Genomic DNA, 23407 nt, shown 5'->3' with positions numbered 1-23407 from the left:
CATATTCTGTTATATCAATGGCTTGATGTGTCTCGGAGGGAAGTAAAATAGGGCCTAATAAATTGACCAGATTTAACACTTTAGCTTCAAATTGTATGATTAGTATAGAGCTACAGGGCCTAGCTCAGCTGTACAGAGGCATACAAAGGTTTGTGTGGCAGTTCTAAAAAATAAAGAATGTTTGTGAGCAAGACCACTGTCTATGATGAACACTAGATCCTAGATTTATACAAGAGAACTATTTAGAGGTTTGTCCTATGGAGCCAACTAGCAAGAAGGACAGTGAGCACTAATCCATTTCTTCTGATACAGCTGCTAGTAATTCTATTAAAACGTACATGTTTCTGGGCGGCGCCTGTGGCTCAGCGGGTAGGGCGCCGGTCCCATATGCCGGAGGTGGTGGGTTCAAACCCAGCCCCGGCCAAATTAAAAAAAAAAAAAAAAAAGAAAAAAACGTACATGTTTCTAAAGCCTCTTAATTAATTCCCTGCTGGGTCCCTAATGGCAGAATAAAAATATAAACTTGAGTCCTCTGATGTCTGCAAGCAGTTTGGCTCAGAGGTAGTGAGTACACTTACATCAGGACAAACTACAAATCTTGCATCTCAGGCTAGAAATTCCATCATGGCTCTGTTGCCTATTTGTTGAAGAGAAATTAATAATACACATCTTTTCCCTCCATGGGCCTTAGTTTTCCTTCAATGGGAAATGACTCAACCAACCTCAGGGAAAGAGGCTAGTTTAAGGGGATTAGTGTCTCCACAGGAAGTGATGATGTTTCAGTGCTAGAGCACACAGTGGGTTAGGTGGCTGCTACATTACCTGCATTCTTTATGGGGAAATCAGTCTTCCTCTGCATGGTGGAAGGCAACTCATTGATGCGCAGGGATAGCTGGCGTTTAAAGGGTGACATCTTCTGGCTAAGAGCAGGAAATCCTCGGAAAGAGCCTTGGCGAGCAAGCTGTTCAATAGGTGCATGCCGGCGTGGGATGGCATGAGGATTGTTCACCTCAAGTGAAGAAGTGGCATCCGAAGTGGGAGAAGTGGGAGAGGATGGGGATGGGGCAGTGTTGCCAGAAGCCACTGATGAACCAACTACTGTTTTATCTATTTCAGCTTAAAAAAATCAAGAGAAAGAGGCTCTTAGCAATGTCTTCAGATAATCTGAGTTTTACAGAGCTATCAAACTCAAAAGCCCTTTAGGTCTTTTCAGGATATTACAGGACATTTCTATATAACCGAGAAATACAGTTATACAGAATATAACTATTTCCTCCTTCCCAATGTTTTTTAAAAAGATAGCTTAGAAGCAGAGTTCAGATCTATTTTTCAGACAGATTAAAAGGTTTAATAACTTACTATATGTCACACAGCATATCTCCTGTGTGTTAGATCTTTTATTCTAAGGCAGTGATTTATAAATTAAGACTTTAAACAATATTCTATAAACCCAGTTCCTATAAACTCCTAACAAGAGGTCCTTTAAAGAATGGTTTTTGGGCTGGGTGTGGTAACTCATGCCTGTAATCCCAGGCTTTGGGAGGCTGAGGTGGGAAGACTGCTTTAGCCTAGGAGACTGAGACCAGCCTAGCTCACACAGCAAGAGCCTGTCTCTATGGAAAAAAGAAAAAAATTAGCCAGACCTGGTGGCGTGTGCTTGTAGTCCTAGCTATGTGGGAAGCTGAGGCAGGAGGATCACTTGAGCTCAGGAGTCTGAGGCTGCAGTGAGCTATAATTGTGCCACTGCACTCCAGCAGCTTGGGCATCAGAACAGAGCAAGATTTTTTTTTTTTTTTTTTTTTTGAGACAGAGTCTCACTATGTTGCCTTGGTAGAGTGCTATGGCGTCACAGCTCATAGCAACCTCAAACTCTTGGGCTGAAGTGATTCTCTTGCCTCAGCCTCCCAAGTAGCTGGGACTACAGGCGCCTGCCACAACACCTGGCTTTTTTTGTTGTTGCAGTTGTCATTGTTTATTAGCTGGCCTAGGCTGGGGTCAAACCTGCCACCTTCGGTGTATGTCACTGGTGCCGTAACCACTGTGCTATGGGCACCGAGCCTTGTATTTTTTTTTTTTTTTTAAATAACAGCTCATGGTTTTCAGTGTTTTATGGTGGAGGGGTGAGGAGGTACTTTTGAGAATGACAGAGTCTAAATAAGCATACATATAGACATATACTTTTGATTAGGTATCAAAGAATGTCATATAAGGCAATCTTAAAATCATGGAATCGTGGAAAATATGTATTTTTGGTTCATTTGAATAAAAGCATACAGAAGTAAATTTTTAAATTGGATTAAACCTGAATATAAGACTGTTCCTATGGGGTTACCAGTCGAGTTCCATTCTGATCATGGAAAATCTACCCCCAACCCTTATGATCCTTTGTAGATCTTAGGACCCAATCTCTTTAGAGTTGCTGTGCAAAGAAAAGAGTATTATTTGGTGGTATTAAAGAATATGTTTTCAGCTTGAAAAAAATCACTAAAGTATACTGAATAATGGCTACATAGATTAAATTTTCTAGTAAAGAGCATGCATTTTTTCATTCTTTGGTTCCCTGGTGCAAATGTTTATAAGAAATGAAAAAAAAAGTTACTATCAATAATTACAAATAAAAATATGTATGCTTTTTTGAGGAGGCTTAAGAATTAGAGCTGTCTGGGTCATTAAATCGATGACATTATCTAAAAAGGCTAGTTTAGAACTAAAAGGACATAGTAAAAATGTATTGAAATTATAGTAATGTCTATTAGTTAAACTGAACTGTTTGTACATTTGTTGGTTTCAACCCTAGCTATACACAAGAATGCAAAATATTTTCAAGTCCTATCACTTAGTTCTAAAATACCTAACCCAAATTTATAGACTCCTGAGTTTTGAATGTTTGTACAGGCATTTCGGCTGTGATGCCATGTTACCTAAAAACCCCTCATGATCTATAAAATCACCCACTATAATTAACAGGGAGCTATGTGAAAAAGAGTTAGGGGCTGACCTCTGGATCAGTATTTTTGTGACTGTAAAGCACTAAAACTCAGCAATACTCCAATAATAAAAACTGTATCACTATTAAATCTCCGCCAGCCCTAAACTCTGGGACTTGTGCTTCTTCCTTCAAGATACAGGTACTTGATGGCATTTGCTTCTCTCAGAACTCAGATGTTTTCAGGATGGGAGGGAGAGAGGAGGAGATGTCTTTGAAGAATCAGCTGTACTCTCCATTTCCCCCAAAAGAATACATTTGAAGCCATGAAACTAGTCACTCTAAAAGAAGGCACTTCTGTAAGATTTTCAGCTTTGTTATTGTGGTCTTCTTATGTGGCTAAGCTTTGTCCTTGATTAAAAGAAAACTTGTCCCCGAAAGCTTCAAAATATTGCCCTACTGGGAAAAACTGAATCAAACAAATATACAGTAGAACAGACTGTACCTTTCTTGGCATCTTGCATTTGTTTCATGATCTCCTCTCTTTCTGCTTGTTCAGTGGCTGTTGTGACACGGAATGATCCTTCTCTTGTAAAAGTGGTCCGACTAGCATCAAAAGTAGCAGTCACTCCACATTCCTTCTCCCTCTTCTGCTTACGCTCTAAACAGGCTGCAAAAGCACAGCCTACTGCATGGCTCAACCTCTCACCCTGATGAGAGCAGAAGGTATCAAAAGCTTTTTTAGAGTTACAGTAATAACCATTACATGCGAATAAATCTGTTTTTACATAAGGCAAAATGTTGTGAACTCCAGCTTAAAATTAGGTTCTAATTTATTAGCATGCCAAGTTACTTTAAAAGAATAAATCATCTTAGCTAGCAATTATATTAACTGTTGTAGGTGTTGGGTAAAGTGATCATTAGCAACTTGGTGCTTTTGTGAGCAGCCATGGAGATACTCAGGTTCCCTTTGTCATGTCATCTCTGGTTACCAGCTTAGAAAATCATACTCAAACTTTCAAGCCTTGATGTGCAAACTTTTAGGTGACCTTTAGGGGAATTAGGGAAATATTTACCAGGTATTTCTAAGAAACCCCTGGAAAGGCAAGGCAAAGTTTGGTAGCTTAAGTACATTGTTACCATGTCTAGGAAAAAAAAGTACAAACTTCAAACTTCTGAAAAATATAATTCCAGTGATTAAAAGAGAATCAGAAAAAGGAAAACTTAGCTTTCTGTCTCCCCTTTCTAACTGCTCCCCCATCTAAGCAAACCTTTCCATTTATGCTTCTAGGCTTTCCACCACACCTTTCCTATCTTCGTCTACCTTTATCCAATCCCCAACTTTACCTCCCAACCAAACACAGGCAAAAGTGAAAGCAGGTTTTCATCCATGCTCTCTACTTATAAAGGTGTTAAACAGATAAAGCAGATTTGTGTATAGGAGGAGTGAGGGACTTAAATATTGCTTTTAGATACCCTAGATTACTCTGAGTCAATTTAATAAATTCAATGGATTATTTTTAGCAGGGTTATCTGTAACTTTCAACTGCAGTCTCCAACCTCCAAGCTGCAGACTGGTTTTGTCCACAGCCTGCTAGGAACTGAGCTGTACAGCAGCACCACTGGAGTTCTATCTCCTGTCCCATTCCCCTAACCACGGGAAAATTGTCTTCATGGGAAACCAGTCCCTGGTGCCAAAAAGGGTGGGGACCACTGGTTTTAAACCATATCCCTAACTGTAGAATAAAAAAGTTAGAGATGACATAAAAATTGTTGGCATCATTCATAGTAAGAAGAGATATTTGGGCACAGGGAGTCTTTTGTGATATTCTCAAAAATCACACTATGTAGGCAGCTACTCCTACATATGGCTCTGAACAAGTAATTTCGTTGGATTTTGCATGCCAATATTAAATTATCATTAAGATAAGTAATGTTGAAAATGTTTTTCTCTAAGATTTTTCCATGACTGTAAATCTTTGACTGCTTATTTAAAGACTGATAGCCCTACCCTATGAATTGCACATGAGTTTCCATCTAATTTCTCAGTCGGGTGATACAAGGCTGGGTACTTGTAAAGAAAGGATACTGAAAGATTCTTAGAACCCTTTTGCTTTTGAACATAGCTGTATTGTAGGACAGAGTTATAGGCCAGGGAAGCTTATTATTATTTTTCTCCTAGGCCTAGGGCAGAGATTTTTGAAGAGTGACCTCACCCTCAAGCAAAAGCATCACTTGAGAACTTGATATAAGTACAAATTCTCAAGCTTCAACCCTAGATCCATTAAATAAAAAATGCTGGGGGTGGAGCCCAACAGTCCACAATTTCAAAAGAAGTCCTCTAGGTGATTCTGATACAGAACTACTAGCCTAAGAGACTCAAGCAATCCGTAGGGCCATAATTTGACAATAAAAATGGTTTAAAACTGGTATCAGGAAACTCTTGATCTCTGAATATACTATCTTTGAGGTTTTCTTAGGTCTGAGAGAGACAGAGGAAAAGCGTAGGTTTAGGGTGGTGCCTGTGGCTCAGCGGGTAGGGCGCCGGTCCCATATGCCGGAGGTGGCGGGTTCAAACCCAGCCCCGGCCAAATTAAAAAAAACAAAACAAAACAAAACAAACAAACAAAAAAAACGTTAGAAAAGCGTAGGTTTAGTTACCCCAACTCATTCAAAGTGTCTGTGTTGGCTCAGTGCCTGTAGCTCAAACAGCTACAGCGCCAGCCACATACACCAGAGCTGGCGGGTTTGAATCCAGCCCAGGCCTGACAAACAAAGACAACTACAACCAAAAAAGAAAAAAAAAAAATCCAGGTGTTGTGGCAGGTGCCTGTAGTCCCAGCTACTTGGGAGACTGAGGCAAGAGACTCCCGGTTGCTGTGAGCTGTGACACCACTGTACTCTACAGAGGGCGACAGCTTGAGACTCTGTCTCAAAAACAAACAAACAAACAAACAAAAAAAACCCCAACAACAAAGTGTCTGTATCAAAGGAAGAACAGCTTAAATAATATTAGCTACAATTTTTGGAGCAGTTAAAAGAGGCCAGACCCTATGGTAAGTGTGCTTATAATCATCTGATTTAAATCTTCACAATTCTCTCCTTTTATACAAGTGGATACTAAGATTTAGAGAATGTTAAGTAATTTGCACCAAATCCCATAGCTAGTAGGAACCCAAACCAGGACTGAAACCCAGATCTGGCTCAAAACTTGAGCTCTTAGAATTTGTTTATAAAGCCTTAAAAGATTTTGGTCAATTTTAGAGCATGGTCACCCTCTCTTCCAAGATAAACCCCTGGGCAAGAGCTTAATTGAGCTGCAGCCTTCACAAATGGCTATACTGGACGGCACCTGTGGCTCAGTGAGTAGGGTACTAGCCCCATATACTGAAGGTGGCGGGTTCAAACCCTGCCCCAGCCAAACCGCAACAACAACAACAAAAATAGCTGGGTGTTATGGTGGGCGCCTGTAGTCCTAGCTACTTGGGAGGCTGAGGCAAGGGAATCACCTATGCCCAGGAGTTGGAGGTTGCTGTGAGCTGTGACGCCACAGCACTCTACCGAGGGCGATAAAGTGAGACTCTGTCTCTAAAAACAAACAAACAAACAAATGGCTATACTCCCTATTCTGTCTGGACTTAAAAAAACTCAGAAATTATATACTCTATGCTATATGTATAGGTTAAGGGAAATGCTTAGGACCAGAAATGTTTTTGGATTTTTTTCAGATTTTGAAATATTTGTATCATACTTACTGGTTCAGAACCCAAATACAAAAATATGAAATCTGAAAATCTCCAATCTGAAATGTTCCAATAATTAGCATTGAGTATCATGTCAACATGTCTCAAAAAGTTTTGGACTTTGGCGCATTTCAGATTTTCAGATTTGGTATGCTCAACCTATAATAAAAGTATCATCATCTAAAAGACTTATCTTTTATGTCAGAATTTTAAGTAATTTACATGAAGGATGAAATTATTCTCTATTTTAAAACAATTTTCTACCATGCAACAATTTCTAGCACAGTTATTAATTCTACTAAATTTAATATTTTTATTTTTATATTAGTTGATCATACGTCCCAATTTAATCCTTTCCTATATAGTAGCCTCTTTGCCAATAAATTTATTAATACCATACCCAGATGTGTAGCAAACAAAATAACATTTAAGAGTCCTAAAAATATTTCCAATCATAAAAAGTTTCAAAGTTCAGCAACTACCATGGCCAGAGCACTTTCACTTCCTTTAATGAGCTTGTATCTCAGTCAATCATTTTGCAACTCACTGGGTTATACCAAGAGTATGAACTGTTTGAATAATAGGTTCAAAAATAGTCTAGTTTAGGCATTTTCAAGAGCAGCTGTAGCAGCATGTACTTGTTAAAAATATATTGGAAATTGTTAGTTAAGCAAACCTGGAAGGAGCTCAGTTGAGAATACTCACAATGAAACACATGTTGGACTCACCGTGTCTTTGACAGCCATGAAGCAGTGACAGATCCAGCGCCGAGTGGTGCCATCACGACAAATGTAAGAAAAGGCTCTGTCAAAGTTCCTATCTGGGGCACAGAAAGAAACTTTCTCTATTGTCTGGTCAACTATGAGGTCCTAGAAAATAGGAAGCACAAAGGGCAGACTTATGAGGTTATTCTGGCTTCTCAGAATAAACCCAGGATGTTCATTTCACAATACAGAATCCCTACATCTGATGCAACTAGGCTATGGAATAGCTAGGTCTGTGTCTAGTCCTGAGAATTCTACTTAGTGGGGCTGGGCGCAGTGGCTCATACCTGTAATCCTAGCACTTTGGGAGGCCGAGGCTGGTGGATTGCCTGAGCTCACAGGTTCAAGATCAGCCTGAGCCAGAGCAAGACCCTTGTCTCTAAAAATAGCGGGGTGTTATGGCAGGTGCTCCCCCAGCTACTTGGGAGGCTAAGGGAAGAGAATTGCTTGAGCCCAAGAGTTTGAGGTTGCTGTGAGCTATGATGTTACAGCACTCTACTGAGGGGGGACAAAGTAAGAAATGTCTTAAAAAAAAAAAAAAAAGCTACTTAGGGGACATCCCAAGAGGCATTCTGCCCAGATGCCTTCTTTACCTCATTTATGTGTTCTAAATATATGCTTGTAGAGCGGTGCCTGTGACTCAAAGGATTAGGGCACCGGCCCCATATGCCGGAGGTGGTGGGTTCAAACCCAACCCCAGCCAAAAAACTGCAAAAAAAAAGAGGTAGACAAATGGAGAGCAAAAACTGATCATTCCCTGAGAGAGTTGTGGGTCATTCTAAAGTATATGCTTGTTCATTTTAGTTTTAGATCTCTTTTAGGGTAGGTTCTGTGTTCAATTTGATAATATATATAAATCAAGAGGAATACAAGTCATGTTGAGTACCTCTTATAATTGCAGAGGTCAAATGTGACTTGAGTATTACAGTTTTAATGACAGTTTTTTTTTGGCTACGTGCTGTAGCACAGTAGTTACAGCGCTAGCCACATGCACCAAGGCTGGCAGGTTTGAACCCAGCCTGGGCCAGCTAAACAATAACTGCAACAAAAAAATAGCTGGGCATTGTGGCAGGCGCCTGTAGTCCCAGCTACTTGGGAGGCTGAGGTAGAAGAATCGCTTATGCCCAAGAGTTTGAGGTTGCTGTGAGCTGTGTGCCATGGCACTCTTCTGAGGATGACATAGACTCTGTGTCAAAAAAAAAACAAATATATATATGTATGTGTGTGTGCGCGCGTGCGCGCACACACACACATAGTTTTTTCTTTTCTTAAAATGTGTGTACTTGTTTGGGCACCTTCTGTATATATATGTTCTTTTCTGCACCTTGCTTTTTTTCAACTAACAATATACCCTATCCAGTGAATTTTTTATTTCAGATATTGTATTTTTGAAGTGTGAAATTTCCATTTGGTACTTTTTCAGTTTCTATTCTCAGCTGAGATTTTCTATCTCTTCATTCAATGAGCATATTTTCCTTTTAATCACTGAGTATAGTTATAATATCTGTTTTAAAATCCTTGTTTGCTAGTTACAACATCAGGGTCATCTCAAGTTTGAGACCCTACTGATTGTCATTTACTGATGAAAAGGAGTCAAGACTTTTCTGTTTCTTTGTATGCTGAGTAATTGCACTGCATTTGTAGACACCGTGTTACATGTAGAGGGTCCGGATCCTATTACATTCATTGAAGTGTTATGTTTTTGATTTTATAGCAGGAAGTGAATTCAGTTATACTCAAATGGAAAATTCTATCTTCTAGACAGCAGCTCAAATGTCAGTTTTTATATTATTAGTTGGGTCATTTGGAGTCTGCCTTATAACCTACATGCTGAAGGGGTCAGAGATTTGGGCAGAATTTATATACAGAATTTGGGGTTCCCTGTCTTTGGCTCTTTCATTTTCAGTATTCCCCTTACTTTTCAGTGGCTATCGTTACTTCAAACCTGTCTTCTTGTTTTTCAGAACAAAAACACTAGGATTTTCTCACATAAGTTTTAGCTACCCTAAATGGTACAGACCAGGGCCCATCTTTAGGCAAGAAGCTGTGAAATGATAGATCACTCAGTATAATTTCCTTCTTCCAAGTGTCAGCTTCCCTCCAGAATCTTCCTTCTTTGGGTTACTTTCTTGTACCTTCAAATAACTGTGTTGTTTTGTTCAGAGTATATAATTATTTGCAGGAGGATCAGTCCAATAAGAACTTTATCCAGTCACTGCTAGAAGTAAAACATGCTGAAGGCTTTTGAAAATTTGTTAATTTTTTTCTTTGCAATATAAATATCATTTTCCTTCATCTTTCCATATGTAATTCAATCACATTTTCATCTACAATTTCTTTTTTTTAATTTATTTATTTTTATTGTTAAGTCATAGCTGTGTACATTAGTGCAATCAAGGGGTACAATGTGCGGGTTTCATATACAATCTGAAATATTCTCATCAAACTGTTCAACATAGCCTTCATGGCATTTTCTTAGTTACTGTACGTGGGCATTTGTATTCTGCATTTAGTAAGTTTCGCCTGTACCCTTTCTAAGATGCACCGTAGATGTGGCCCCACTCATTACCCTCCCTCACCAAAACCTCCCCCCTCCCTTCCCCTTCCTTGGTTCTTTCCCCATATTCTTGTGCTATAGTTGGGTTATAACCTTCATGTGAAAGCTATAAATTAGCTTCATAGTAGGGCTGAGTACATTGGATCCTTTTTCTTCCACTCCTGAGATACTTTGCTAAGAAGAATATGTTCCAGCTCCATCCATGTAAACATGAAAGAGGTAAAGTCTCCATCTTTCTTTAAGGCTGAGTAATATTCCATGGTATACATGTACTACAATTTGCTAGTCCATTCGTGGGTCGATGGACACTTGGGCTTTTTCCATGACTTAGCGATTATGATTCATCTACAATTTCATCAATTTATTCCTTTTTCTAAGAAATCATCCAAGAGTTGGTTTCTATACTAAATGTGTATATTCCCAAGTACGAACACTAACACAACCAAGGTAGACACAGTGGAGAGAGGGATAGTAAAGCAGCTTGACATAGCTTCTTGCTCAAAGGTTAAGGACTTTAAATTTTGGCTTTTGTTCTATAACTTTGTGCCGGGGATCAATGCATGGTCTTATAACAAACACTCATCTGGGCTTGGCGCCTGTGGCTCAAGTTGCTAAGGCACCAGCCACATACACCTGAGCTGGCGAGTTCAAATCCAGCCTGGGCCTGCCAAACAACAATGATGCTGCAACCAAAAAATAGCTGGGCATTGTGGCAGGTGCCTGTAGTCCCAGCTACTTGGGAGGCAGAGGCAGGAGAATTGCTTGAGCCCAGGAGTTGGAGGCTGCTGTGAGCTGTGATGCCATAGCACTCTATCCATGGGGACAGCTTGATGCTCTGTCTCAAAAAAAAAAAAACAAAAAAAACACTCATCTCGATATAGTATTAATCTCTGGTTATAGCTAAATATGAGGGTGAGAAGATGAGTCCAGTGGTGACAAGCCATCAATTGTTTAATGTGGAAATAATTAAATTAATGCATGTTCTGTAAGTAGCCACCAGGGGACAACATCACTTTCTAACTTTTGTAAATAACAATTAAATACATAGCCTCCAAGTACAACAAATTTCATTCAAACACTAATGAAAACTACAGAAGTTCCTAAAAATAAGTTAATTAAAATGATCACTGTTTCTAACAACAATGTACTAAAATTTAAGACTATGGCTTCTCTTGAACCTAAAACCTTTACTACAAGGCCAAAAGACTAAAATGCAGCCATATTAAATCACTTAAAATTTTACCAGGCAAGTTGGAACTGGAGATCATTATCCTAAGTAAAGTATCTCAGGAATAGAAAAACAAATATCACATGTACTCTCTAATAATTGGGAGTTAATAGATGGGCACAAAAGAGATGTAAAGTTCATTTGAAATCAAGAAGGGAGGACTGGTGAGATAAAAACCTATCGGCTCAGTGGCTGTGGCTCAAGTGGCTAGGGTGCCAGCCACATACACCTGAGCTGGTGGGTTTGAATCCAGCCCGGGCCCGCCAAACAACAATGATGGCTGCAACCAAAAAACAGCTGGGTGTTTTGGTGGGTGCCTGTAGTCCTAGCTACTTCCGAGGCGGAGGCAGGCGAATCCCTTGAGCCCATAAGTTGGAGGTTGCTGTGAGCTGTGATGCCACAGTACTCTACCCAGGGCAACAGCTTGAGGCTCTGTCTCAAAAAAAAAAAACAAGAAAACCTACCTATCAGGTATAATGAACACTATTTGGGTGATAGGTACACCTAAAGTCCCAACTTAAGCATTATAAAAGGTATCCAAGAATTGGGCGGAGCTTGCCGCCCGCAGGGGTTACTGAGGAAAGGAGAACGCGTGGCTCTCTGAAACCTGCGCACGCGCTGTGACCTCCCCCAGCCCGTGGGAGGCGGGGTTCGCGCGCGCGGCGGGCAAAATATCTATTCGTCAGACCCGCCCTCTTCGTCCACTTCACTGAGAGGAGGCGAGGGGTCCGCGGAGGGAAGCGTGGGGCTAAGTGGGCGGGGCGTCGCGCTAGAGCGCGGCCTGCAAAAGAAGGGAGGGGGAGGGACAGAAAAAAAAAAAAGAAAAAAATAAAAAAAAAGTATCCATGTAAGAAAAACATTTGTACCCCCCCTTAATATTTTGAGATTTAAAAAAATTTATGAGGCAAGTTGCCTATCAAAACTGCTTCTTCCCTGCCAGACTTTCTATAACATTTGAATGTTTCTGAAAAATTAATCTTCTTAATTTTTTTCCTGACTTTTAGGTCTCATAGGAATTTTAATTAATGATTAAATGCACTTATGCAGGGTGGCCATTAAGTTTGTGTGCAATTTATAATATTGACTTTATGGCCACTCTGTATAATACTTTATGCTTTCTAGGGGCAGATCTATTTTTATTTAGGCACCAAGAACCACTTTCTCTCAAACACAAAATGTTACCTGTGATTTGAGATATTGTTTGGATTCTAAGTAAATGTTAACCAAAGGGCCATTTACTACTTAAGATGTCACTTAAACTGGGTTTACAGTCAAAAGGCAGGTTAATTAGTTCAAATATCATATTCTAAAAATAGTGCTTTCTAAAAATAGTGGTTTTTTTTGTTTGTTTTGAGACAGTTTGACTTTGTCGCCCTTGGTAGAGTGCTCACAGCAACCTTAAACTCTTAGGCTCAAGCAATTCTCTTGCCTCAACCTTCCGAGTAGCTGGGACTACAGGCATGTGTCACTATGCCCAGGTAGCTTTTCTATTTTTAGTAGAGATGGTGTCTTGCTCTTGCTCATCTCGAACCTGTGAACTCAGGCAATCCACCCACTTTGGCCTCCCAGAGTGTAAAGACTGTTTTCTTTCTTTCTCTTGCTTCCTTTTTTTTTGAGACAGGGTCTCAAGCTGTTGCCCTAGGTAGAGTGCAGTGGCGTCATAGGTCACAGCAACCTCCAACTTGGGCTCAAGTGATCCACTCGCCTCAGTTTTTCTATTTTTAGTAGACAGAGGGTCTCACTTTTGTTCAGGCTGGTCTTGAACCAGTAAGCTCAAGCAATCCACCCACCTCAGCCTCCCAGAGTGTTAGGATTACAGGCATGAGCCACCATGCCTGGACCCAAGACAGTGTTTGCTTAAAGAACAAGAAGAAATTTCAGATGTGGCCTATCTTCTTCTTTTTTGTTATGAGACTCAGTTGCCCTGGATAGAGTGCCATTGGCTTATAGCTCACAGCAACCTCAAACTCTTGGGCTTAAGTGATCCTCTCGCCTCAGCCTCCCAAGGAGCTGAGACTACTGGTTCCCGCCACAATGCCTGGCTAGTTTTTTCTATTTTTAGTAGAGGCAGGGTCTTGCTCTTGCTCAGACTGGTCTCCAACTCCTCAGCTCAATCTACCTACTCAGCCTCCCACAGTGCTACGACTATGGGCCTGAGCCACTATGCCAGCCCCATTATCTTTTTTAAAAATTTTAAATTATGACAAAAGGTCCATCATCTTTCTTTTTAAGACAGACCCTCAAGCTTTCACCCTGGGTAGAGTGCCGTAGCATCACAGCTCACAGCAACCTCCCAACTCCTGGGCTCAAGCGATTCTCCTGCCTCCGCCTCCTAAGTAGCTGGGACTACAGGCGCCCGCCACAATGCCTGGCTATTTTTTGGTTGCAGAGTTCATTGTTGTTTGGTGGGCCCAGGCTGGATTCGAACCCACCAGCTTAGGTGTATGTGGCTGGTGCCTTAGCTGCTTGAGCCACAGGCACTGAGCCGGTCCATCATCTTTTATATCAGATTTGTGGAGGTGAAAAATTTTAATTTAACATTAAAAGAACAAAAACAGAACTCAGAGCTTAACATTGAATGCTAATGCTTAGTATATTATATAAACATACTATGTCATGTAGAACAAAATATTGAGATGATTTCTATTTTTCATAGGGTAAATGAGTAACTATATTAGTTTCCTGAATGTTTAATAGACTCTCATAAGAATGTACTTTGGACAAGGAGGCAGGGTATGGAATGACTATAACAGATTAATGGCATTATATTTGACTATTAGAGATTTAAAAGAACATATGAGCAATTTCATTTAAACTTATAAAAATCTTACCTTAGTTTTTTCATCAACAACTCTAAGTCCATCTGCCGAGACCCACAAAACTGCCTTAACTGCTTTCTTTCCAGTCTTTCAAGAGAAACCAAAAAGAGAAGGAGGGGAGACAAAAATATTTTTAATATTAAAAAAAGTCATTTCCACAGAAAACACTGACTTCTATCTTCCAAAAGTCCCAAGTACAGATGGAGTCCAAGTTCAGGAAGGGTGCCCAAAGCCAAATACTCAAACCAAACTGGAGAAACATTCAGGAAAAAACAAGCCAGAGCCATTATTTTAGAAACACAATGCAAAACAATAAGATAAAATTAAGTAACAGAGAAAGGGCAGATGGAATAAAAACTAAGATATCACATTTCATAAAGGGCAAAGAATTCATAACTAGATTCTTTACCCACTTAAAAAAATCAAGAAAACCAAGAATACATAAGGAGTTACACCACAAGTAGCTTCTACAAGCGTACTTAGAGTTGACAAAACATATAAATCTAAATTGAGATGCTGACCATGCCACTATCCTGTGACCCCAATGTATATAGCAGAACCCTTGGTTACCTAAAATTTTCATGTTACAAATGCAGTTAAGTCTTCATTATTCTATTCAATTTTTTTTTTTACTTCTTGTAAAGCTCTTCTTATCTAATAATACTCTTATAAAAACCATTATTTCTTCTCTCGAGATCACCACAGAACTGGCTTCTAAAAATTTTTATTTAGGCTCGGCGCCTGAAGCTCAAGCGGCTAAGGCGCCAGCCACATACACCTGAGCTGGCAGGTTCAAATCCAGCCCAGGCCTGCCAAACAACAATGATGGCCACAACCAAAAAATACCTGGGTGCTATGGCGGGTGCCTGTAGTCTTAGCTACTTGGGAGGCTGCGGCAAGAGAATCGCTTGAGCCCAGGAATTGGAGGTTGCTGTGAGCTGTGATGCCATAGCACTCTACCCAGGGTGAAAGCTCTCTGAGGCTCTGTCTCAAAAAAAAAAAAAAATTTTTTTTTATTTAAATCTATTTTTATTTTAGAGATAGGGTTTCACTGTGTTGCCCAGGCTAGAGTGTTGTGTCTGTTAATACAAGTGGGATCACAGAGCACTGTAACCTCAAATTCCTAGGCTCAAGCAATCTTCCTGCCTCAGCCTCCCAAGTAGCTGGGACTACAGGTGCTGTACCTGGCTTTGGTTTGGCTTTTAATTTGATATTAAATAAATGGAGTCATTTTGGGGGCATATGAGGATTTAAAAACTCTGAAAAAAATAATTTCATATAATGAATTTTCTTTTTACTGGCTGAGAAAAGACTATTTAGGCATATGAGAATCATATGAGTACAAGCTGATGTATGATTTCTCCAATGATGGAATGTAAAAGTAAAGGAGCAGTTAAAAAGAAAGGATGATACAGTAAAATTAAACAAAGCAGAACAAAGGCTGAGAACAGGTTTTAGATTATCATAAGTACAGATCATAGGTGGGCATTGTGGTGGGTGTCTGTAGTCCAAACTTCTATGAAGGCTGAGACAAGAGGATCACTTGAGCCTGAGAGTTTGAGGTTGCTATGAACTATAATGCTACAACAACCTAGCCAGGGCAACAAAAGTGATGTTCTTATCTAAATTAAAAAAAAAAAAAAGATATCAAAAAGAAAGTGGTGCTAAGACTGGAGGAACAGCCTCTAAGAGAGACAAGTAAGAATAACAGACACGGGCGGCGCCTGTGGCTCAGTGAGTGGGGCGCCAGCCCCATATACCGAGGGTGGCGGGTTCAAACCCAGCCCCGGCCAAACTGCAACAAAAAGTAGCCAGGTATTGTGGTGGGCACCTGTAGTCCCGGCTACTCGGGAGGCTGAGGCAAGAGAATCGCATAAGCCCAAGAGCTGGAGGTTGCTGTGAGCCGAGTGATTCCACGGCACTCTACCCGAGGACAGTAAAGTGAGACTGTCTCTACAAAAAAAAAAAGAATAACAGACACTTTCTACCATTCTCCTCTATGTCTAAGCCTAAGAATTCTAGATAAGGGAGGCCTGGCCTTCTTTAAATGAACTGTTGAGATCCACTTGGCTTCATCATCTCTACCCTCAACATAAATTTGATGAATGCCTATAATATGACAGCCAGTGGAAATACTCAGAAGAGCTCACAGTCCATTGAAAGGTGACACTTATATAAACAAAAAATAAATAATATAGGGTGGCAGCTATGGCTCAGTGAGTAGGGCGTCGGCCCCATATACAGAGGGTGGCTGGTTCAAACCTGGCCCCGGCCAAACTGCAACAATAACAAAAAGATAGCTGGGCATTGTGGTGGGCGCCTGTAGTCCCAGCTACTTGGGAGAGTGAGGCAAGAGAATCACCTAAGCCCAAGAGCTGGAGGTTGCTGCAATCTGTGATGCCACAGCACTCTCCGGAGGGCAACAAAGTGAGACTCGTCTCTAAAAAAATAAAAATAAAAAAATAAATAAATAAATAATATAGTAATAAGTGCTACAGAAGAGCTGAGAACAAGACACAATAATGCCAGAAAGGAGGTATAATCAAATCTATTTATGGAACTAGGAAAGGTTACAAAGGAGAAGATTGATCTGGGTCCTGAAATGATCTTTTTTGACACCCTAAGTAGGAGTAGGGAAGCAGGGAATAACAGAGGTAGTGGACAAGTCAGGCAGAAGAAACAGCAATATGGGACATGGGAGCAAATAACACAGTAAGTCTGGAGCTCTACCAATATTTCAGTATGGCTTGGTAAGCAGGCTGGGTGAGAGAGGAGCAAGGAGAGATAAAGAGTAGGAAAGGCCTAGTCTTGAAAGGCATTGTATACTCCAGGAATTTAATCTTAATTCTCTGGGTAATTAGAAGCCAAGGAAGGAATCAAAACAAATACGAGATGTACATTTTAAAAACATCACTTTGACAGCAGCGTAGAAGGGTTAGAGAGACTGGCCAAGGAAGCAGGAAGACCACAAGTTGTGGGTGTGAGAAAATGTCAGTTGAGCTCCCTTGGCTGAGATAGGTATGAAGATGAAAAGATTTTACTTAAGGGGAGGAGTTGAGGATTCCTCTTTGATTCCTGAGTAAAGAGGTACACTAACCAAAATAAAGAACAGAACAGATGAAAAATCAAGTTTGAGAGAAGAATAGGACTTCAGTTTTAGTGTGCAAAATAATGTCCATATAAAATCCAGGTGAAGACATTGATAGATAATTGGATATATGGGTCTGAAACTCAGAAGAGAATTCTAAGATGGAATTTTAGAACAGAGACATTAATGATCAGAGTAATAAGAGGCTAAGGGCACTAGAACACCAATAATTGAAGAATTGGGAGAGCTATGAATAGTTCCTTGAAACATGAGAAAAGGAATAGTAAGCATGAGGGACAGGAGAATGGAGAGAAAGTAGTGTCACTGAAACTAAGGGAGAAGAATTTCAAAAAGTAATGGATGGTCCAAAATGTCAAATGTTACATAATGATCAAGTAAGCAAAAATGTGAAAAATACCTACTGGATTGACTCATGCCTGTAATCCTAATACTCTGGGAGGATAAGGTTGGTGGATCACCTAAATTCAGGATTTAGAGACCAGCCTGAACAAGAGCAAGACTCCCCTCTCCTAAAAGTAGAAAAACTAGTCAGGAGATTTGACTGCTGCCTTGTAGTCCCAGCAACTCAGGAGGCTGAGGCAAGAGGATCACTTGAGCCTAAGAGTTTGAGGTTGCTCTACCCCAGGCAACAGAATGAGACTCTCTCCCCAAAAAGGAAAACATCCACTGAATTTAAAACAATGAAGGTAGGGGGCACCTGTAGCTCAGTGGTTAGGGTGCCGGCCACATGCTCCAGGGCTGGTGGGTTCAAACTCAACCCGGAGCCTGCTAAACAAACAAAAAAATAAAATAAAATAAATAGCCGGGCATTGTGGCGGGCACCTGTAGTACCAGGGGAACTGAGGCAAGAGAATTGCTTGAGCCTGAGAGTTTGAGGTTGCTGTGAGCTGTGACGCCAGGGTGCTCTACCAAGGGCGACAAAGTGAAACTCTGTCTCAATTTAAAAAAAAAAAAAAAACATTGAAGGTATGGTCACATGATAGAGGTCATGACACAATGTTATGTGTCAACTTTGCTAGGCTATGGTTATCCAGATGTTTGGTCAAATGCTAGTCCAAATGTTGCTGTGAAGGTATTATGTAGATATGATTACCATTTTCAATCTCAACATAAGGAACGAGGCCCACTGTACTGATACGTATATGTGGTGCATGTCTGATCTATGAAAATTAGGTTAACTTGAGGTGGTTAATGTAGGGAGGTTTTATTGTAGTTGAAGTCCTCAGAGCAAAAACAGGTTTTCTAGGGGAAGAAGAAATCTTGCCTAAGTTTCCAGCCTGCTGGCCTCTATATAAATTTCAGACTTGCCAACCAGTCCCTACAATTGCATGAGTCAATTCTTAAAATAAACATATTTTTCACTGGTTCTTTCTTTCTGGAGAACCCTGACTTATACAGAAGTGGAAGTTAGACTAGAATAGGTTTAAGAAGTAAATGAAAGGTGAGAAGAATCTACAAATATTAAATACTCAAAAGCTTTTCTATAAAAAACTTTGTGGGGCCTCCTTAGCAATGATATTGGGTAGCCAATGAGGGCAGAGGATCAAGAGAAGTCTTTAAAAATTGTGATAAACTATAGGCCGGGTGTGGTGGCTCACGCCTGTAATCCCAGCATTTGGGAGGCCGAGATGGGTGGATCGCCTGAGCTCCCCGAGTTTGAGACCAGCCTGAGCTAGAGCAAGACTCCATCTCTAAAAATAGTTGGGTGTTATGGCAGGCGCCTATAGTCCCAGCTACTCAGGAGGCTGAGGCAAGAGAATCTCTTGAACCCAAGAGTTTGAGGTTGCTGTGAGCTGTGACGCCATGGCGCTCTACCAGGGGCAACAAAGTGAGACTCTGCCTCAAAAATAAACAAAGAGGGCGCCGGCCCCATATGCCGAGGGTGGCGGGTTCAAACCCAGCCCGGCCAAACTGCAACAACAACAACAAAAAAAAATAGCCGGGCGTTGTGGCGGGCGCCTGTAGTCCCAGCTACTTGGGAGGCTGAGGCAAGAGAATCACGTAAGCCCAAGAGTTAGAGGTTGCTGTAAGCCGTGTGACACCACGGCACTCTACCTGAGGGCAGTACAGTGAGACTCTGTCTCTACAAAAAAAAATAAATAAATAAAAAATAAACAAAGAAATAAATATTGTGATAAAGTAGCACATTAAATTAGAAAGATGATGGGATTTATAAGACAAATTATGAATCTGAATTCAGTGCTATGTATGTACTATTCATAAATTAAGCAGGTTATATAGCCCTCTGAGCTTTATTTCTTTATCTGTTAAAACATTTGTAGGTTGGTTAAAAGGATTCCAGATCATATATAGTGTTGGGGGCTAAGGAGGCCCCACACAAACCTGTCCCCCTCCGTTTCCTCCTAAAACAAAGAACACAAAGGACCTAGTTAGCACCATTCTAAATTCAAAATTCCAAAGGATTCTAACCAGCCAAAGACCTCCAGCCAAGCTGTGGAATTTGCCTACCCCATAGGCCCCATTTAAAAGCAGGGCATATGCTCCACTTCTCCAACTGCCCCCTAGGCCCAGGGCTATCTCTGTCCCTTTCAATAAACCTAGCCTGAACCTCTCAGCCCCCAGTCTCGTCCCTGGTATGCTATTTCACCACCTTTCATACAGTACCTGCACTTTAAATAGGGTAGTAAGTAATTGGTAGCCACTTATCATTATCATATTAATAAACTTTTAAAAACCTCAGTAGTAAAGCTTCTTCAAAGACTGTTATATACTTTTAACAAAAATGACTACAATAGATCATGCTTCTATGCTAAATGGGAAAAGCCAGTGAAACAATGAAGACAGAGAAAGAGAATAATAATTTAGAAAATGAAGTCATACAGGAGGATGCAGGGGACTAAAATACAAATTTTAGACAGGAGGGGCAATGTCCCGTCCTCTGAAATGGGGGGACCGAGTGAGGCTAAGTAGAGAAGAAGACGGATTTGTAGGGAGGGAAGTGCAAGTTGAGGAATATCACTATGGAGAACCATAAATCTATCTGTAGAGGAAATGAGAGTACCTCATCTGCTGAGGAGAGGAAGAAAGACAGGCACAGTAAATTAGTAAAAGATTTAGAAAACCGGGCGGCGTCTGTGGCTTAAAGGAGTAGGGCGCCGGCCCCATATGCCAGAGGTGGTGGGTTCAAACCCAGCCCTGGCCAAAAACTGAAAGAAAAGGAAAAAAAAAAAAAAATTAGAAAACCAGTATGGGGATAGTAGTATAGTGACTAAGAACCAGACTGTTGTCTGGGTTTGAATTCTGTTTCTACAACTTCCTAGTAGTATGACTAAGACCAGGTTAACTTCTCAATACTTCAGTTTCTACTGCTATATAAAGAATTAATAATCTTGTGTGCTTTATAGGATTGTGAAGATAAAATGAATTAATGTATATAAAAGGTTTATAAATAGTAGTGCGGTCATATAATATCCTGTCCAAACTGGGAGCCCTTTGAAAGTGAAAAGGGAGACTATTAAAACCCAGAAACAGATGTTACATGGATGCTGTTCCAGGCAAACCGGGACAACTGTCATACCACAAATAACATTTAAGCAACACTTCGGTAACATTTATATTTTCCTGGAAGGTAAACTCCATGATGGCAGGATTGTCCATCTGTATTCTTCACTGCTTTATCCCTGACAGCTTGAACAAGGCCTGAACAGAGTAGGTATTGAAGAGATACTTGTTGAAAGAATATATTTGCTAAATATCTGCTGTGGGAAATGGAGACAGCTGACCAGTGATATAGAAGACTGCCAAATGGCACTGACAATTCTGTGTAAGACATTTAAATCTACAGTTTTATCAGTCTCCCCATTGTGTAGTTGTACCTGAAGTGTTCAGCATCTGAGGCAATTCATAGGTGCCTACTTCAAGGTGAGAAGACAAGAATGGGACTATTCTATAGTTAGTCATCTTAGAATACTCAGGGAAATATATAAAATTTTCTTGGTCTAAACAGTTATAAAAACATTTGTGCATATAGCACACTCCCTGGGTGCAAGACACAACTACAACTCTGATTTTTACCTGTCATGTGCAAATTATGTAACTTAATGGTTTGCACCTTCATATTACTCTGAAATAAAAAAGAATGAAAATAAATACTTCAAATGTCCCCCCCCCGAAAATTTCTGCTTTTTGAGATATGCTTTTATGATAATATTTATAGTATTACACTAATGTATCAGTGAGGAATTGTATTTGTCATATTTCATAGCCTCTGATTTTTCTAAAGAGGGGTAAAAAAACAAGATAATAAGAATTCTTTTCATATTTGTTCATACCTTTGGGTACTGGTTCTTTAATGCCACTATAGTTTGCCATGTTATACTTACTTCAGTTAGATACAAAGACACTACTGCCCAAAGATAGTCATAGCTGAAATTAAGTCCAGACTTCCTCTCATAAATTTTCTTTCTTTTTTTTTGAGACAGAGTCTCACTATGTTGCCCTGGGTAGTCATAACTCACAGCAACCTCAAACTCTTGGGCTTAAGCAATTTTCTTGCCTCGGCCTCCCAAGTAGCTGGGACCACTACAGCTATTTTTTGGTTGTAGTTGTCACTGTTGTTTGGCAGGCCTAGGCTGGATTCAAAACCACCAGCTCCAGTGCATGTGGCAGGTAACCTAGCCAATGAGCCACAGGCACCGAGCCTCATAAATTTGATAGTAACAGCACTTCCATATTATTTGTAAACTTCAGAGTCTTTCATTCAGAAAACATAAACTAAGATTTCTGAGTACTTTTAAGAAAGGAAAATAAATGTTATTAAGAAGATGAAAGTTTTTTTTTTCTTTTTTTTTTTCTGAGACAGAGTCTGACTATGTCGCCCTTTGTAAAGTACCGTAGCGTCACAGCTCACAGCAACCTCAAACTATTCGGTGCAAGTGATCCTCTTGCCTCAGCCTCCCAAGTAGCTGCCACAAACCCCAGCTATTTTTTGGTTGCAGTTGTCATTGCTGTTTAGCAGGCCCGGGCTGGGTTCGAACCTGCCAGTCTTGGTATCTGTGGCTGGCACCCTACTCACTGAGCTACAGGAGCCAACCCAGGAAGATGAAAGTTTTTGCTTTTGTTTGCCCTAAAACTGCCTACTTAAACCAATATCTTAGGAGATCAGGTCAAAGTTAACTACCCACAGGACTGAGAAGATAACCCAGAATTTCAAGTATGAAACATGGGCGGCGCCTGTGGCTCAAAGGGGTAGGGCGCCGACCCCATATGCCAGAGGTGGCAGGTTCAAACCCAGCCCTGGCCAAAAAAAAAAAAAAAAAAATTTAAAAGTATGAAACGTAGAATTTATATACATCTTAGTGGCAAAATCACCTCTTAGAAAAAAAAAAAAAAGACAGCCAGGTGTGGTGGCTCATGCCTGTAATTCTAGCAGTCTGGGAGGCTGAGGCAAGAGAATTACTTGAGCCTAAGAGTTTGAGGTTGCTGTGAGCTGTGACACCATAGCACTCTACCAAGGGTGAGAAAGAAATACACATGAAAAAATGGTGAAGGAACATAAAGTGGTTGGAAAAATGACTAAGAAATAGTAACTTAAGTTCACCACTTTGTCTTTCTCCTAAATATATATAAAAGCTACCCACAGTAAAAGGCAATTGAAATAACCAATTACAATAAAGAACTGCTAACTACCTCCCTATCTCCAGAGTATTTTTTTTTTTTTTTTTTAGTAGAAAACACTTGAATTTGAAAAAGGATGAAGATGACAAAATTGTGATATTCTTGGTAGGCTGAAAGATCTTTACATTGCTCTTTCATTTTACATACTGAGGTTATCCTTGGAAGAAATGAATTAGAGTTGGAGGAATGAGGTTTTGAACTGTTTAAATCAGGAATTGGCAAAGTTTTTTCTGTGAAGAGCCAGATAGCAAATATTTTCTGTCTCTGCAGCATGAAAGCAGCCATGGACAATACATAAACAGGCATAGCTTTGTTCCAATAAAACTTTACTTATAAAAACAATTACAATAGTGAGTCAGAGTTTGCTGAGTTTGGATAGAAATCATTATAATCTCTGGAAAGTGATTATTAATTGAATCATTTGGGGAAGGTAATTCATTATATTGAAATACTAGACCTATTGAAATAATGTCCCTGAATTGTTTTATTTTTTTCCTTTTTTTTTGAGACGGAGTCTCACTATGTCACCCTTGGTAGAGTGTGGTGGTGTCACAGCTCACAGCAACCTTAAACTCCTGGGCTTAAGCAATTCTCTTGCCTCAGCCTCACAAGTAGCTGGGACTA

General features: G+C 40.2%; 1 protein-coding gene across 13 annotated transcripts in view; it reads right to left on the bottom strand.

The window, feature by feature from the left end:
- The window catches only part of NUMB (NUMB endocytic adaptor protein), a 231516-nt gene that overhangs the window by 7135 nt on the left and 200974 nt on the right, over positions 1-23407 (bottom strand). For all 13 annotated transcript variants that reach the window (XM_053603428.1, XM_053603432.1, XM_053603435.1 and 10 more), the window contains 4 exons: positions 14050-14124; positions 7398-7538; positions 3432-3636; positions 823-1116 (listed from right to left, as the gene is read on the bottom strand). In XM_053603428.1, coding sequence (XP_053459403.1) covers positions 823-1116; positions 3432-3636; positions 7398-7538; positions 14050-14124 — 715 coding nt within the window. The remainder of the gene's footprint in view (positions 1-822; positions 1117-3431; positions 3637-7397; positions 7539-14049; positions 14125-23407) is intronic.

Source organism: Nycticebus coucang, chromosome 9, assembly GCF_027406575.1.
Source record: "Nycticebus coucang isolate mNycCou1 chromosome 9, mNycCou1.pri, whole genome shotgun sequence".
NCBI classification, from domain to species: Eukaryota; Metazoa; Chordata; class Mammalia; order Primates; family Lorisidae; genus Nycticebus; species Nycticebus coucang.
This window is presented reverse-complemented; position numbering and strand designations above follow the sequence as displayed.